Source organism: Gymnogyps californianus, chromosome 2 (assembly GCF_018139145.2).
Source record: "Gymnogyps californianus isolate 813 chromosome 2, ASM1813914v2, whole genome shotgun sequence".
NCBI classification, from domain to species: domain Eukaryota; kingdom Metazoa; phylum Chordata; class Aves; order Accipitriformes; family Cathartidae; genus Gymnogyps; species Gymnogyps californianus.
In genome coordinates this window covers 72993134-73006497 of record NC_059472.1, presented here as the reverse complement: position 1 = coordinate 73006497, position 13364 = coordinate 72993134, and the positions used below count along the sequence as shown (strand labels likewise).

General features: G+C 37.1%; 1 protein-coding gene across 1 annotated transcript in view; it reads left to right on the top strand.

Annotated features, from left to right (window-relative positions):
• RPRD1A (regulation of nuclear pre-mRNA domain containing 1A) overlaps nucleotides 1-11449 on the top strand; it is a 42374-nt gene extending 30925 nt beyond the window's left edge. Inside the window, exon 7 of the mRNA XM_050890774.1 lies at nucleotides 11204-11449. Within this exon, the coding sequence (XP_050746731.1) occupies nucleotides 11204-11353 (150 nt within the window). The 3' untranslated portion in view covers nucleotides 11354-11449. The remainder of the gene's footprint in view (nucleotides 1-11203) is intronic.
• Nucleotides 11450-13364: the final 1915 nt, after the last annotated feature.

The following is a 13364-nucleotide window of genomic DNA, read 5'->3' as shown; positions in this document are numbered from 1 at the left end:
CGGTTGCACTGCAGAGTGAAAGCAAAGTGGCATACCCAGGCCTAATACTTGAGCCCTCTACCTCATAGCAGGCTGGAAACATATACCCAGAGGGCATTTATGTTGTTCTTCATAAACACTTACTCTACCCTGCAACTGATTGTGTCCAGCAGACCAGAAATCTTAAAACATGTCTTGGCAGGCTGATTTTGCTGTGGCAGCCAGTCGATCCAGCTCTTGCCTGAAGTTCAGCTGCAGGTTCAGACCTGCTGGTTTTGTTTCCCTTGAGGGAAGTCCCAGTTGTCAGATGCTAGGCGTAGTTTATTTTTATTTTTTCTTTCAAACTTCATGTTTACGAGAGATCTGGAACCATGAGCTTATGGACAGACCAGTCTTAACGGTTTACTGAACAAGTAGGGAAGAGATGGACAAGTATTTTAGAAGTTCTTAAATTGCCCTGCAAGCCATGTATATTCAATTTGTATTCAATTCAGTTTGCCACAATGGTAAGCCCTTTTCTGCAGCAAGAATACAGTCTCCATTGTTACTTCAGGTCTTGTTTTCTCAGGGAATTTGAAGCAGCTCACCAGCAAAATGAGACAGATGTAATTATTTTGCAATTTGGACATCAAATCTGATAAAACCCACGTACTTCCCTGTTTTCCTGAGGTATTGTAAGGAAAACCAGCATTTTAAAAGATTTTAGGTTCTTATTTTAGCCTGTACAAACGGAAGTAGAGCCTGAGTTTTTCTCTGGAACCTTTGATACAAATTTAAAACAGTATCAAGTTTCTGAGAGTGGATTTTGTATGAAGAGAGAAATTTGGAGTGTCTGTCATACAAAAAACCCCAGGGTAACATACCTGGTGAAAATGTACCTAAGTGACTTGCATACTGATATGCAAGAAGCACATGGCAAAACAGGAAATTTAAGTGATTTACTACTTTGTATAATTCCATCTTTTTCAACACTGTGGAAACCCAAATAACTAGTTTAGGAAATACAGTAAAGGAACTGATGAAGAAGAGTAACTGTGTTTAGGTATTTTATTACTGCCTACTGCATAGTCAGAAATCTCAGTCATTAGAATCTTTATCAGGAATATCTGAAATGCTGTACTTTGCAAACAATGATTCTTCCCTGTGTTCCCCTCCATTCCAAAATTACACATTTGTTAAAAATTGGATGAAAATTGAAAGAACAAAGGAACTTTTTAACTTGCATTTTTCCTCTGTAACACGTCTACTGAATTACTCGTGATTTCATTTGTAAATATCTTAGTACTAACTTACTTTAACAACATTTAACTTACTATGTTCTCCTGATGACCTGATCTTCCAAGGTCACTTCATCCACAACTGGATAGAAATACAGACCTACAAAACAGAAAACCCCACAGGTACTCTTAGAGCTTTTATATAAACCAGGATAATAATGTTAAAGACCTTTTTAATGAAATACAGGTGGCTTGAATGGATGAAAGATGCTTTAAAAAGCTAAGACATTTTAGACAGAAATGATTGCTAACCTCTGATACATGTTTTCTTTTATCAGTAGATCACAGAAGGATGTGCATTAGTGGCGTTATTGCAAGCGGTAGGCTTTTGGGAGGAAAATAGTTCATAATGGGAAAGAAAACTTCAGGAAAAACACTGTAAATGTCTTTCCTTGTTCTTTTTAATGCTGTTTACTTGTTCTATGTTCTGCTTTCTCTCTGACTTTTTCTTCTCTGGTTGCTCATAATTTCTGCCCTGACAACCTCTTTTTACACCTTTTTTATTATAACATAAAACTAGCTGTTTGAGCAATTCAGAATTGGGTAAATAATGTCAAAAATAGGTGGGTGTGCCAAATTTGCTGCCTGAAATTGGTTGTTTGATAAGAGACTTTTACATGGTGAATTTTTCTTGTAATTGCTCTATGCTCTCTAATGATACTGCTTCCCTTATGCAAAACTTTCTCATCATAATATTTTAATACTAAAGCTTGAGGGTAAGCACCATTTTTTAAATGATAGAACTTGTATTTATGTGCATTGTTAGGAAATTAAGATTCTGCTCCTTTCTTGTTGGCTGTAGATGGGGTGCGGTTGTTTTCTTGCTTCATGCATGGTAGAGTTTTCATTGGGGATATTCCCACAGGACGTATGAGGGGCAGTTTCAAGAAGTAAGTCAGCATATCTACTGCTGCTGTGTAGTTCTCCCTTTCCAACTTTACCTTTCGCAGGCTCCCATCCCCATCACTGAACACTGCATTTGAAGTATCTATTTCACACTCACGAAAGGAGAGAAAAAAGTACCATGCAGCATATCAACAGTTTGTCTTACACAGACAGTTATTCTCATTAGTCACGTAAACTATAGTTTCAGTTCTCAAGTGATGCTGAGCACTTTCAACTACCATTAAAGCAAATCAGGCTTGTGAATGCTTATCTTTGAGCTGTAACTATATCCTCTTCTTTAGAATCCATGTCTCTAAAATAGATGTTTCAACCTACTTAATGAAATTGTGAGAATGAGTTGACAAGTGTAATATGAAACTGTCTAGCTGATAAAATTTATTAGAGTGTACACACATTGGATGACCCCCTGACATTTCTTGGCTTATTTTGAGAACCATTCTTTAAAAATCTCTGTAAGAAATAGCCACATGCTCTTCAGGTAAGACTGTTCTGGAATTGTAAGGTGGTTGTCCTTCACAGCTGTTTCTTCAGGTTGGATAGGAGTCATTTATGAACTGGGAAAATAAAAGACAGAAATAAATAATTTTTTTTAAAAAGTAGTTTGAAGAGCTTGTTCAAAATGTCCAAGACCAATTTTGCACAGATGCCCTGCACTGATAGATTACTTAAATGAACAAGGTCAACAGCCTGGCCTCACCTGTAGTAGAAAGTTGAGGTCTTCTATCTGTATTACTTTTATTTATTTAACTTCAAATGTAGCTAATACCCAATCTCAGGTCAATAAAACACTTTTGATTCAAACACTTCTCATTCATTTTCCTTCTTGCTCACAGGTTAACACTGAGTGGCTATACACTGCAGTGGCAAAAGCTGTATACATTAACCTGCTTTAAGCTCTCTGCTGCTTGGATTGGACTGCAACTAGTACTTAGCCTTGCTACAATAAGACTAGGTCTCCTGCTTCTACTTTATGTAGATCTGTCTTTGACAAAAGAAAAGGATCTGAAACAGTTGTCTCTTGGCTAGCTATAGATAAATCCCCTATCTAGTGACCTGCAGTGTTACTTTCATTCTCAGATTCACTTTTCATCTTCAAAATAGTTACATGTAGTCTTGGCTTTACAGAATTTTCATACTTTCAGATGTCCATTTGTCTCTGTTAAATAACGAATATCAAAGTCCATGTTTTTGTGGTTCGACACCCACAGCATTAACTTTAGAAAGATGAGTTGCACATGTGGAACCTGAAGTTGGAACTGAGACTGTTGTAATGACCTGCAGGCAGGGGTTGCATGAAATGAGGAATGTGCATCTGACGTACACAATTTTTAGAGTTCAGCTGTTAGGTACAGTAAATATTTGAGCCTGAAGACTACACAAGTGTTCTTAAATGCATTGCTAAAGGCGTGTTTTTTCTAATAGACCATCAAAAATTTTTCATTCATAGATTCCTTTAAAACTGAACCCTGATATCCTTTAATTTGGATTTACTTCAGATCATTTGTGAATAGGTGAGACTTTAAGAAGCTATCTCTAAGCCTGGAGCCATTTAATTTTTTTTATTTTCTTATTTTCAAAACTGTTCTGCTTTATCCCTTGTGTGTCTGTATAGAGTATCAACTTGAATATTTGTTTGAGCACAATTGCTCAGAATTGTTCTGAAGTGTCTGATTGCTTGTCCTCAGAAGTTCTCCAAAACTTCATTCTGTCAGCCAAGATTTGAAACTTAAGAATTCAGTGTAATTTAAGCATCTCTTGGAAGTGTGTAGCTTTGAGTTTATTATAATGGCTAAATTTTCAACCAGATAAAAATGCTATATCAGATAATAAAACACAAGGAGACCAAATTTAACCTCGAGCAGGCATCTTTCATTCGAGCTACTGCTCATATCTGCCATCCTGAAATGCTTTAAATTAAATCATTGTGCTGTAGAGATTCTCTAATTAAATCAATGTCTTTAAGAAGTAATTTATTTTATAAATTAATATTAATCACTGTGGACCTTTTATGATTGAATAGAGGTAAATATAAACTAAGTAAGCCTAGTAATACTCCTGGTAATTAAGCTTGTAAGTCCCTGTTTTCTTTAACTTTCCCAAACCTTGACCAACTTTTTGCCAACACAATCTTCAAGAATAAAGCTAAGAAGTTCGTAATAAAACAATCTTAAAAAATGACCTTTTCTTTGAGGTGACATAATTCATGTTTTTTCTCAAAGTATTATGGAATGGGGAAATCCTTCTTTCTGTCAGGGGCATGCATTTTGATATGCTAATGAAAATCAACCTGAATTTAATGAAATTACTAGCCTTTGGAAAAATCTTACTTTTAATAAGCTCATCAGAGATTTCTTAAAACATTACTAACCTCCATGAAGAGCTGCTCTGCCAAAGAGTTTTCCCAGAAGACTTCTGCCAATTGCAACTGTATGCAGTTGTTCTCTAGGCTGACCATGGGCCAAGCACCTGACGTGGGAGCAGAGAACTTCTTCCATGGGTGGGTTGTCCATGACTCCCATGAGTCTAAGTAATGGGGAGGTGGAAGCTGATGGGTTTGAATGCAAAACTTGGACAAGTTCCCATGGAACTTGGCACCAGAGGCTGCAGAGATTAAGAAAGGATCCAGGACTAGACATTATAGTAAACAATGGAATAGGAGATCAGCTGGCCAAGAAGAAAGGGGGTGACTGGCCAGAAAAGCATAACGTCATGTAGGACTGAAATGGGAGGAACTGGAATTCCTTTGGACTAAGAGAATGGAAGCAAGAACTGGTATGAGGTGATAGAGAGATCTGGTGGAGATATTATATAGGCAGAGAACAGAGACAGGCTGAGTATAGGACTGGGGAGAAATGGGTGGAACTGGAACCAGATGCGGCCAAAACTATAGACAAAGTGATAAGTGCAGACCAGGATTGGAGAGGGAGGAGTTCAGATATGGAGCCAGAAAGGAAGGAAATGGGAACAGTTAGGCAAAAACCAGTTGTGAGTGTTTGTATTGCATGTGAATACAGGCATGACAGGAGTCTGAGAGGCATTCAACAGCCTTGCTGGACAAAGAGGTTGGTTCTAGGAACAGTGTTCAAGGAATGGAGATGGGGACCAGGAGTCAAGACTGGGGTGAACGAGATTTGAGACCCAGGTTTAGGCTGGAAGGAGCTGGACAAAGAAATTGCATTTTCGAGGAATGGGAAGAGTAGTTTGTGACCACTGTGAAGGAATTCACATTTCTGATAATAACCCTTCATATGGGAAATGTCCTGGTAAAATGCTTTGTTCCTATTTACTACTGCTGCACTCAGGAATTTATGATTTGAAGATCTGCAGTGTATTCCTGTCTGTACCACAGCATAACAGTTGATGGTAGACAAAGTCACTTAATCAAGCTTTCCCCAGATGGTCACTAATTTAGCTTCTGGGTTTCAAACTTCTGAGTTCATTGCTTCCTGTTACTTCATTTGCAGACAAGCTGAGGAGTCTCTAATATTTTAACCTAACTTAGAAAATTTGCTTTGAAGCATTAAGTTCTTGGTAATTTTAAGTACTAAGAAAAATGGGATACTCAAAATTAGAGGATGCATTTCATTTTGATCTGTCAGCTCAAAGAAGTTTTCTGAAGAATCAATTGTGTTTTGTAAGGGTGAAGTATGCCATTAGAAAACCTATAAGAATATTAGTAAATCTGCATACAGAATATGCATACAGTAAGTATGCATACAGTAAGTAATGTGTGGGGCAATGCATAAAACAATAAGGAATAAACAAAGCAGTCACTAGGTAGGTGCTCATTGCTTCAGTGCTGTTTATTTTGCTCTAAATGTGGTAAGACCTAATGGAAAACTGATAGATGCTAACATACTGGAAAGTTGAAGCTTTCTACCAAAAATCTGTTTTCTAGTAAACAGGCAAAATGTGTAATGGAAGGTTAGCCAAGTCAGTCCTTTCCTGAGCTTGTCATAACTGTCCTTGATTTTTCAACCTTGTGTGTGTGAAGCATATAGATGTGTTCAGACTCTGTTCAGTGTCTTAAATGAAAGTTATTTCAGGGTTTTGTTCATCCTTAACACTGGTAAATAGGTTGAGCCTTTAATCACACTGGTGAATAACATGAGCCATGCCAAATTTTTAAAGGCAGCACAAAATTTAACCCTGCTCATCTGTTTTCCAGAGTGATAGTGAGGCTTATCTGCCTCCTTCAAGTCTAGCCGTCAGTCTTCCTTGCAGAAAAATACTCAGACTGGGTGAGGCATTAGATTTTAACAAGGTGGAGTCTATAAACAAATACTGTGTTTCTGAACTTCAAAATCTAGATATCAGGGTATGACATGCCACTTGCCTTTGTCTGAACCTTTGAAGATTTCTAGTGGTTTCTGTGCTGTTGGGCACAGCGCGTGAGAGCCTTTGCTCCGTGACACAGCTCAGACGTCTGCACCTGAAACCGGGAGATTGGAATGGACCTAGAAAGTCAGAGATCTCAGTTTTAAATACAGTGTACATACAGGCCATGGATGCTGATGTACACATATGCCCTCAACACCTTAAAAGCCTTTTAAGCCTTTTGGGTTTTGTTTTTCTGTGTTGATTTCCACCTTACCTTTCTTTCTGTAGCTAACAAGTATGCAGATTAAATATTTGTGTTTTCTGCAAACCTTTTATTGTTGCTTTGGAATCAGACTTTGCTTCTTTCGCTTTGCTATACATTTTCTGCCACGCAGTATTTTGATGCATGCCATAGTCTTAGTGATCAGATGAGGGTTCAAAGTCATATTAATGTTGTAAAGGGAAAGCATATCCATGAAGTTCCAAGTTGTTCTAGCTGTAGCATCTCTCTACGGTAATCACAGGAACTCTATATTAAGATCTATTTCAGTTGGAAGGAAAAATGTTCTCTGCAGTGCACAGCCTGTTTGTCCTGCCCACATTTTTATTATTCATGATGATTGTAGTGTCTAATCAAAAATTATTTGGCTTGTTTGCCTGGTATTTATTTGATAGAGAATTACTATTAATCTAGGTGTGGAATCCATATGTTGTTAGCATTGCTTTCACAAAATACCCATATTCTACACTGTCGAGTAATGGAAACTGTAGTAATCAGTGAGATTCCAACGAGCAAAATAAGTTCTTCTAATTATCTCATAAACCTACTTTTATGACTGGAAGTACAAAAAATTACTGCTTGAAAGTAGTGTTATCTTAGACTGCTGAAGAAATTGAAGAGACTTTAATTCCGTACATCAGATTGGCCATACATCCCAAGAGTAAGGTTCTCTGTAGGTAGCAAGCATTGCAAATTATGCTCAGTGTAGCAAAAGAAAACATCATACTTCTGCCTGTCCTTGACAGTTTGAAGTAAATAGCTTGAATCTTGCCTCATTTACACAGGCGTAATTTGAAGTATATCTTAAAATCAACATAATGAAAATGAAATTGAAATTGAAATTCTCCATGAGCATTTCTGCAGTTAGAAGTGTCAACAATATGGGTAAATTGTTACTCAGTTGTATAGTATACTGCATTTCTAATGGAGCAACAATATCAGAAATAACACCTAGATATCCCCATTCCCACTCCTCTGCTTTAATTAAGTCACACTCTCAACGTATACACTGAGGAAAAAGGTTGTAGGTACATGTGCATGCTATTATGATAAAATAATAAAGGCTGTACATATAACGAGTATTGTTGATAATGAGTACTTGATACTTGTATTCCAGCAGTCCAGGACTACTTAGGTAATGCCAGGACTATATTAGCAGCCTTAAAATATATATAAGCAAACCCTTTCAGAAGTGACTGGTGATTTTAAATAGAATCAAACTGTGAAAAGCAGCCCCTTTGAAAGTACCTCAAAACTGCTAAGTCACTGTACTTGAAAATCAGCCCTCTTCTGAACTTGCTCACCAGTCATGAAAACTGGACATTTCCAGTGATTTCTAGAATGGTTTTGGGAGTGTCATGGAAAATGAGGTGCTCTGGATAAGGTGAATAATATTTCTGCTTGTGGGGGAGGATTGTCATGGACATATAACCTGTACTTGCAGATCTCACATATGCTTTGGATTACCAAAATTGTATTAAAATTGCATTCTGTAGCTTATACTGCATCAATAATATAATGAACTATAAAACCTTATGTAATTTTTTATTTAGTTTTATAGTAAAAACCTTGAGCAAACTTTCTCAGAGGTCTCTATTTCTGAGAAGGCACAAGGAACAAGTTTTGACTCCCTGAGAGTGTGCATTATGCTAAAGGTGTTGGCGAGAGGAAGAAGACTGTATTATATGGGAGACTGTATTTATGAGAACATTTTCCATAGTGAGAAAAAGGAACCTACTGTCAGTAATATTGATCAAGATGATATTCACTAGGCAACAAGTCTCAGGCAAAATTTATATGGAAAAGGCTGGATGTCAGGAATGTGATGTTACTATGGAAATGATTTATTATAAGCTAAAGGGAATTTTAATGGAGTCAGGCAACTGGCAATCTAATTTAAGGCACATTTCAGGTTTTGGAGTGAAGTCTTGTGAGAATATAGCTGCTAAGTGTGATCTGTGTGTATTTGCCTAGCATCACGCTTTGAGCTTACGAAGGGATACTGATTCGCTGTTTCACAATCTTCTTTTTGACAGAGAATGAACTTAGTCAGGATTCAGCTGATTAAAACACCATTTACAAGAATTAACTGCTGGAATGATTTTATAGTTAATTTCTTTTACTAATTTTGGGCCTTTTGAGTGTTTTGATTCTGCTTACGGTTCTACTCATCCTCTTCTGTACAGCAGTACGTCTTTCACAACGGAGGCCAGGTCTCCTAGCTTCAAGCTTGCTCAAAGCTCTCATTGCCCAGTGCTCAATCTCCAGCCATCCTGCTTCTGAAAATAGTGATTCTGGTTAACTAGTGTTCTGTATATTGCCAAATCGTTTGTTTTACTAAACAATGAAACCTATCTGTTCCTCTGACGTTAAAATCTATTCCCTAAAATGATAGGAGTATATCTCTGCAATCTGGACTAAAATAGATAGAATACTTTTTGCCCTTTTCACTGTTACTGGCTTTTTACATGCTGGCAAAGGACCATGACTGTTGCACAGAATCAGCTCACTGAGGCCTCTGGATGCTGCTGTAATATTAGATATGAAATGGTAAAGTATTTGTGGCCTTTGGGCATTACTGTAAGGATACAGTATCAGGATACAGCCCTTCATTTCCACAGCCACGTCCTGAAGTCACTTGCGCCAGAGAGAATGTTTTGGGCAGGTATGAGCAAGTGACGGTTTTCCTAGGACCAAGAGACTTGCAGTTGTAAGACTTTTTTGGACATCTGTATCATAAAAGGAATGCTGCTTTGCCCTGTGTACTGTCACCAAGTGTTTACAGTTCTGCTGACTAGGCATCTGTAGTGTTTTCACTATGTTTAGTATCTCATAAGACTCTGAACTGTATGTAATATTTAATTGTTAAATATAAATTATATCAAGGAATTGATGATCCTAATTCAGGGACACTTTTTTCTCTCTTTCTGTGTAAACATTTAATTTTTTTTTTTTTTTAGCTATGCATTACCTTCTCATTAAGAATTTACGATGTCTTGTGGTTCTCTTACTGCCCTTGGTGAGAAGGCCACACTGCTGCTAATAGTCGCAAACTTTGTTTTCATGTGTGTTGGACCTTGTCCAATAATCTTGATCATGCCCCAGGTATTTAACATTTGTACTAGTGTATTGGTTTCTACTACCAAAAGGTCTTTTCATTGGCCTTCCTTTTTACTCTGTGCTATTAACAGTATAGAAAAATCTTTAAAATTATGTTTAGACCTTGTAAATAGCATGATTGTTATCTTTTATAGACATTTGCATGGTGTTTTTATACTTGCTGGAACTTTCAAGTGTTTGTATTTGGCACAGGATGATGTAGATTTTTTTCCCCCGCTATTATTTAGAAATGGTTATAATCACGAGATCTTGGTTACGCATGGGCTGATTATCCAGGCTGTAGGTTAACTATTTCTTGTTATTTCCAGCCATTCCCAGGCTGCCACAAAACCTGCAGCCGCACTAGAAAGCATCTGCATTTGATGTGTTGTGAATTACAGTATATTTTCATGAAGCGCCGTTTTGCCTGCTAATGCTTAGTCTCTTCTGCTCTCCAAAGAAATGTGTTTCCAAGTTTTTGAAATGTAAATATTCCTGTAAATTGTACCCTAATCTTCCTACATTTTGGAATAACTGTTTTCATTTTATACAAGCTGGTATTCTTCTCCATTGTGTCTCATATTCTTAATAGGTGAGCACTAACTATATTCTAGTGCACTGGTTTACAATGTTAAATACTTTATCTTGTATAATGTTGTTTCACGTGAGAAGTGCCTCATAATCATTAAATATATGAATTATGAGTGGTTTGACCTGTATTCCAACACAATGTGAAATCCTAAGTCCCCAATTCAAAAAGCTTCTGAAAACTCAGGGTTAGATCCATAAATGTATTGCTGCAATATGTTTTTTATTATAACAGTTAATACAAAATACTTATGATTGATTAGTCAGCTTGGTGGGGCTGATCAACAGGCCTGGTTAGGTGGTATTTGGTCGTTTTTTATTCTTTCATCATATGAGCTGAAAGTAACTTCTTTGACATCAGTAAATTTATCCTCCCATACTCTGAGAGTGATAGTAGAGTATGTGTATCAATTATCCTTAATACAGTTTCTAAGAATAATCCCATTCTACTAGTCGCATGGAGAAACACGTGTAGTTGTATTAACTGGGATTGTCTTCCTTGTTTAGCATTTATGCACATACAATTCGAAGCAAAATAATCCCATGGCTGTGCTTCCGAAGTCAGATGCTGAGAAAATGCTAGAGCTGATGCCTCTGCCTCCAAAATACCCAGTTCTCTGGGTTCTCACCTGTTAAAGGATGTTTAGCCATCTAACTTGCAGAAGGAATACTTTATTTGGAAAATGTCAAGTGCAGTAAGTAGTAGGGATGGTATTGGCAAAAGAGCCTCATGTTGAATTCTTCTGCATTACAGGAGTACAAACGCAAGCTAGCCAGAGTGTCCCAAGTACGGAAAGAACTCAGGTCACGCATCCAGAACCTGCCTGATCTCTCTCGACTTCCCAACGTCACGGGCAGTCATGTACACCTACCGTTTGCAGGAGACATCTACAGTGATGATTGATTACAAGACCATCCTTCTATAACCTCTGCTTTTCTGTGAAATGAGGGGTAGGTCAGACTGATTGGTACTCTTGTAGTATTATTTTTGTATATTGTTGGAGAGTGTCAGTAAAAAAAATCTAATAATTTATAAAAAATGGTTTAAAAAGTTGATTTGTTTACTATTTTATTGGCGAGTGAACATAAGGGTACATTTATAAAAGTGGCATCTGTGTCTATTACATTGAAGAATGGATAATTATCTTATCTTTTGTAAAGATTTTAGTTGGGTGCCCTGTAAAAAAACATGCTAAGATTTTTCTTATGTACCCTGTATTTAATGTAGATCAACATATAATCAACACATACTTCTAACTCGAGACATTTCAGTTGCTAGTGAGGGAGTGAAATGTGGAAATCACAAGCTTATGTTTGCAAGAAGGTTGATGCAATTTAATGCAAAGTTAAAAGTGATCTTACTGTCCATTACATTTAAATTACCCACTCCCAAAACAAGTCGAGTGGGTTTTTTTGAAGTAAATGTTAGTAACCACTTTTGTATTGGAAAACATAAATCATGTTACACTGAGCAGATCTTTAAATGACTCAAAATATTGCAATATTTTAGTATCATTTAAAGTCAGCATAAGAAACTATACAATCGACCAGTTTAATTATGTTTCAAAATTGTAACTTTCTTTTTACAGCTGCTTAGTTTCTAAATTGAGGGACCATTCGTTTGTACTCTAATCCCTTTCTGGAACATCCGTCTCCATCTAAAAAGGTTAATCCCCGAAATGTGAAGCCATTTTACAGCTTTAATTAAATTGAAAGGTCATTCTCTAAACTGTCCCAATTGTTAAATGTCCATTATTAAAATCTGACAATGCTATGTACCATCCGTACATGCAGCAACACGATGATACAGCCATGCTGTACATCGTCTTCCACTGAGAAACCCCGGAGACCAGCATGGGCTTCCAGCTCCCCCCACCTCCACCCGCTCCAGCAGACATTTCTAGATCTTGATCGTCTTTTCTCACAGAACAGGAGGAGACAGTTCAGGCCTGTGTATAAGTCAAACAGTGGAAAATTATTGCTGAGTGTCTGTTTTTTAAAAAGTCCTTTGCATGGCACAAATGTGGTATTTGTCTACAGGTAGCTGAATTTGTGAAAAGTCCTTGTTACCGAACTATGCACCAGCTTTTAAGTTCACTTAAAAACTTAAAGATACAGACAGGCATCTAGCAGATTGCCAGAAAGTTTAGGCTTTTCAGTCGATCGGATTTAGGCACATAATTGTTGAGGACTTATTTAAAAAATGCCTACCTGTACCTTTGGCATTTAGATGACCTTAAAAACCTGGGCTGCAAGTGTTTGAGTTGGATATATCATCGGAGTACTGATGATTGCATTTTGTTCATGGGTTTGCACTTGTCAGGCATTGTTTTGCGTCAGTTAAGTTCACAGTTTACAAGTTTAATACTCCTTCTCACATGAAAGCAAATTTTTTTAGAAAAATCTATTCTTCTTTTTCAAAAACCCCAACAATTCAAAATAGTCCTGGAGTGAAATTGAAGATAGTGATCTGTCACTTGTTATTGACTTCTACGGGGCTAATCACTAGAATACTTGTTGGATGTGAATGGAGAATAATCTTTCTCTTTAAAATAGATACACTTGGACATAAGCACCTCAGTCCAATTATCTTTTCTCATGGAAGTTTCCATGAATTAGACCTCAGTTAAGTAGGGGAAAAAACCCAAAAGATAAAAATGCAAGCTGTTGACATAGCATTCCATAGCATGCAATGTAGAATACTAATTTCATGAAAAATTCTGACTGACAGATAGGAATACTGAAAATAGTTCATCAGAGCTCACTAGCTGTCCACAGATTTGTAAGTTTTGAGTGGCAATTTTCCACTCCATAGGAAAAAAGAGCTAACTGTAATGAATCCAGAGGAGTGTTTCTTTAGTTTAAGTCTGATATGCAAAATTAAATAACACTTATTGGCATCTTTTCAGCGTAGA